Source organism: Orycteropus afer, unplaced genomic scaffold (assembly GCF_000298275.1).
Source record: "Orycteropus afer afer isolate SDZICR_OR568_19922 unplaced genomic scaffold, OryAfe1.0 scaffold00293, whole genome shotgun sequence".
NCBI lineage: Eukaryota > Metazoa > Chordata > Mammalia > Tubulidentata > Orycteropodidae > Orycteropus > Orycteropus afer.
In genome coordinates, this window is record NW_006921880.1 from 3,110,739 (window position 1) to 3,115,687 (window position 4,949).

The 4,949-nt window shown below is 39.6% G+C and overlaps 1 protein-coding gene across 1 annotated transcript in view; it reads right to left on the reverse strand.

Moving 5' to 3' along the window:
- The window catches only part of LOC103205895 (protein FRA10AC1), a 42,342-nt gene that overhangs the window by 24,451 nt on the left and 12,942 nt on the right, over positions 1–4,949 (reverse strand). Inside the window, exon 4 of the mRNA XM_007951296.1 lies at positions 931–1,007. Coding sequence (XP_007949487.1) covers positions 931–1,007 — 77 coding nt within the window. The remainder of the gene's footprint in view (positions 1–930; positions 1,008–4,949) is intronic.

Genomic DNA, 4,949 nt, shown 5'->3' on the forward strand with positions numbered 1-4,949 from the left:
AGAATTTTCAAAAGTATTTTATAAGTGTAAAGAGTGCTGCTACAGAAGCAAGACAAATGGATAAGGAATCATCTGCCTCTAGCACTGGTTTCAATTATACAAATGGTGTTAAGTTACCAATGTTCAGATGACAAATCTGAATAAATATTAAATGAATAAGGACATGTGAATAAAATTAAATTTCAGGATCTTAACCAAAAGTCAGTAACACAACTCTATGGAGCTCTTTTTTTTTTAATATATATGAAAGTTTTCTAAATTTTATTTTACCACAGCTTCCCATGAACAGAGAGTGAGGAAGGAAGAGAGTTGAAGGAGATGATCTCTCGAGATTAGATGCCAGTATTTCGAGGGTAGGGTGAGGACTTATTGAGGGATGTAGGCTAAACTGACAGAAGAGACACATTTGGGTGGATGAGGTGGTACTAAAGTTGGTTAGGGCTTCTGCAACTCTGAAAATTGATAAATCAGTCCACATAGAACCAAGAAGTGCTGACAGAAGAGCCTATCAAATGTAGGGAAAATGTCACGTGTGAGAAAACATCAGAGTGACTTTTCTTGCAATGCCTTATCTTACAAAAAAAAAAAAAAAAATCCCACACATTAAGCTCTAAAAAGTTCAGTATCTCCAAATTCCTTACAAAAAAATGTCTACCGCATAATCAAACTCCCAAGTCTTTCTCATGAATCCTATTATGACCAGGGTCAACAGGTGAGGAGACTCCTGAGGAAGACCTCTGGCCAAAGAAATGGGTTTCATGCAAACCTGCTTTGCTAAAACCACGGACAGCCTTTCCACCTTATGCTATAAAAAGGAAAACAGAATAGAAAGCAGGAGGGAGTAGCTGAATCAGAAAATACAGTAGCTGCAGGCCTTGAATTAAAGTCATCCATAATCCCCTCCATTTTTATATATTTCATGATACTTACCCCAAACGCCTGAAGTCTTCTTTTTTACCACCATAGTATAAAATATAATCATTTACAAACTTTGTATGCCTTTGATACTGAAATGCAAAAAATTAAGGACTTTATACACTCAGATATTGGGCTGTGTTTATGACATATTACTGAGTAAAAAAAAAAAAACCAGCATGAGTTCAGCTGGATTTTTAAAAATATTCCTATATGTTCTATACATGCTTATATGATTAAAACAAAATGATGCATTCAAATTGTGGTACTGGCAAACAATACAGAATATACTATAGATCGCCAGAAGAACTAAGAAATCGGTCTCGGAAGAAATAAAACCGGAAAAGGAGGTCTGGTGGTGCAGTGCCTAAGGCATTTGACTGCTAACCAGAAGGCTGGAGGTTCAATCCCACCAGCTGCTCCACAGAAGGAAGATGGGACAATCTACTTCCATAAAGATTCACCACCTCAACTCAATGAGGGCTGCTATGAGGTGGAATAAACTCAGTGACAGTGGGCTCCTTAGGAAAGAGGATAGTGAGACTGTTTTGCTTCACTTAGGACACAGGACACATCATCAAGAATGACCTGTCCCTAGGAAAGGACATCATGTTTGGTAAAGCAGAGGCCCAGCAAACAATGAGGGAAACTCTTGGTAAGACGGACTGACACATGGTCACAGCAATGGACTCACACGTACTAATGACCATGAAGATGTACAGGACCAGGCAACGCTTCGCTTTGTTACACACAGGTCGCCGTGAACCAGAGTCAACGTGACAGCAACTAACAACAACAAAGTACTGAGAGGGCCATACAGATGGATCCATGGAACAGAAGAGAGAACCTGAACCCAGGAAGAGACCTACACTAATACTGTATGCTCATTTTTGTCAAAGGTGAGAAGCAATGCAATGGAGGAAAAATAGACTTTTTGACAAATGGAGCTGGAGCAATGGGATATCCATAAGCTCAAAAAAAACTGAATCTCAACCTAGTTCTGACACCTTATACAAAAATTAACTCAAATTGGATCATGGAGTTTAATGCAAAAAGTTAATACTGTAAAACTTTTAGAAAAGAATATAGGAGAGAATCTTTAGGATCTAGGTAGAGCCAGGCCAAGAGTTCTTAGATTTGACACCAAAAGCACAATCTATAAAAGGAAAAGCTGATCATCTGGGCCTCATCAAAACTTTTGCTCTGTGAAAGATCTGCTGAGGATGAAAAGATAAGCTACAGACTGGGAGAAAAATATTCCAGATAACAGTCCGACAAAGGACTACCATCTGGAACATTACAGAAAGAATTTTCAAAACTCAACAATATAAAAAAGTTCAGTTAGACAGAAGGCAAAAGACATGAACAGACACTTCACCAAAGAAGAATAAAGATAGCAAACAAAGACATAAAACGACACTGAACATCATCAACCATCAGGGAATTTCAGATTAAAACCACAATGAGAGATCACTGTCCAGCTCTCAGAATGGCTAAAATAAAAGACGGCAAAATCAAATACTGGAAAGGATGCAGAGAAAGTGAATCACTCATATGCTGCTGGTGAGAATGTGAAGTGATACAACCATTCTGGATCTTTGTTTCTTAAAAAACTAAACATGCAACTACCATACGACCTAGCAATTACACTGATGGGCATTTCTATCAGAGAAATGAAAACTGATGTTTACATAAAAATTTTTACATCAATGTCCACAGCAACTTTGTTTGTAACAGCTCAAAACTAGAACAACCCACATGTTCTTCAATGGGGGAAGAGTTAAACAAACGGTGGTACCTCCATACAATGGAATACGACTCAGCAATAAAAAGGAATGAGTTATTGATACATGCCAACAGCCTTGATGAATCTTCAGAGAATTATGCTGAGAGAGAAAAGCCAATCCAAACCTAAAGACTGTATGGTTTCATTTACATAACATTCTTATAATGACAAACTATGGAAATGGAGAACAGATTAGAGGTTGTCAGGGTTTAAGGAGAGGATAGGTGCAAGATGGAAGCAAGCATGGCTATAAAAGGACAACATGAGGGTTCAGAGTGCTGACAGAAATGTTTTATATCCTGACTGTATCAATTTAATAATCTGATCATGATACTGTACTAGAGTCTTATAAGGTGTTGTTGCCACTGGGGAAAACTGGATGAAGGGTACATGGGGCCTACCTGTATCATTTCTTACAACACCATGTGAATCTATAATTATTTCAATATAAAAAGGTTAATTGGAAAAAAAAAGAAAAAGAAAAAATAGGTAGCAGGCCAGCTTTGGTCCTCAGGCTGTCATTTGCCAAGCCCTGTCTTACAGCATTAGTTTCACACCTGTAAGACAAAGATTAATTAGTTTCTCTCTCAATTCCCTTCTACCCAATATGCTGGTGGCCAACAAACACATGAGGAATTGCTAATGATCATTAGACATTAGAGAGATGAAAATCAAAACAACAATGAGATATCACCTCACCGCAGCAATGAAAGCAAAATTCAACAAGACAGAAAATAACAAATGTTGGTGAGGTTACAGAGATCGGAACTCTCATACACTGCTGGTGGGACTGCAAAATGGTACAACCATTGTGGAAAATGGTATCGTGTTTCCTTAAAAAACTGGAAACAGAAATAACATTTGAACCAGCAATTTCATTACTAGGAATACATCCTAAAGAGATGAGAGACAGGACATAAACAGACATATACATACCCATATTCACTGAAGCACAATTCACTGTAGCAAAGAGATGGAAACAACCTAAATGCCCATCAACAGATAAATGGATAACCGAACTATGGTACATTCACACAATGAAATACTATGCTACATTAAAGAACAATGAAGAATACGTGAACCATCTCACAACATGGATGAATCTGGAGGACATTATGCTGAGTGAAAAAAGTCAATAGCAGAAAGACAAATATCGTATGAGCCCATTCCTGTAAAAAAGCCAAGGAAGGGTTTGCTTAGGGAAGGGAACTCACTTTGTAGGTTACCAGGAATGGGAGGGAAGGAGAAGGGAAAATTTCAGACTAGTTGGGGGCCACACACTGACTTGGTTAAGGGGAGGGATGGTATGGAAAGAGTCTGTGACCAGCATGATAACACTGGGGAAAGGGAGGACACCAAATTGGACATACAGATGACAGAGGCTAATACCAGTATATTCACAATACTACATTACCGTTAACACCAAACACCAGGCTACAGATAAATGCAGACAACTGAGAAGATCAGATGGGAATCGGTGAACAGGAATATACTCCAGACCAATGATGGATTCAGCTGAGGATAATCTTGCACAGATACTAGTGATACAAAGTAACCACAACCATTACAGAAGCAACAGAAGACAGACTTGGAATAATCCCTCAGAGACAGCCAGACACTTTGGGAGAGAGAACCACCAGATCTGCTGACTCAGGACCATAGTGCTGGGGGACAACAGGCTCAATACGCACAACATAACACATAAAAATCTTGTTCTAAACATACTTTGTTGAGTAGGACTAGGGTCTTAAAAGCTTTCAAGTAGCCATCAAAGATGCAGCTAATGGTCTCCTCTCGTTGGAAGCAAAGAAAAGTGAAGAAAAACAAGGGCATCTGGAAATAAGCAGCCCTACGACATGATGGACTTCGAGACCAGAAGAACTAGATGGTACCCAACTACCAATACCAACCACTTGGGAAGGGATCAAACCTGGAGATCCTGGATAGAGTGGGAGGAAAAATGTGGAACAAAATTCAAAGACACTGTAACGACCAGAATTACTGGTCAGATGGAGTCTGGTAGGACCCCCAAGGCTATGGCCCTGGGATACACTTCGTGCCTGGGATAAAACTCATTCCCAAAGGCTGGCTCTCAGCCCAACAGCAGTAAGACCTACATGCAGGACATCCAACCTGGGGCGATGTACCCACCTACTCTACGGAAATACACCCCTTGGAGCAATCGGCCATGGGGCACCAGAGGGGTAGCATTCACATGGGGGAAAAGGTAGACAGACAGGAGTGCATA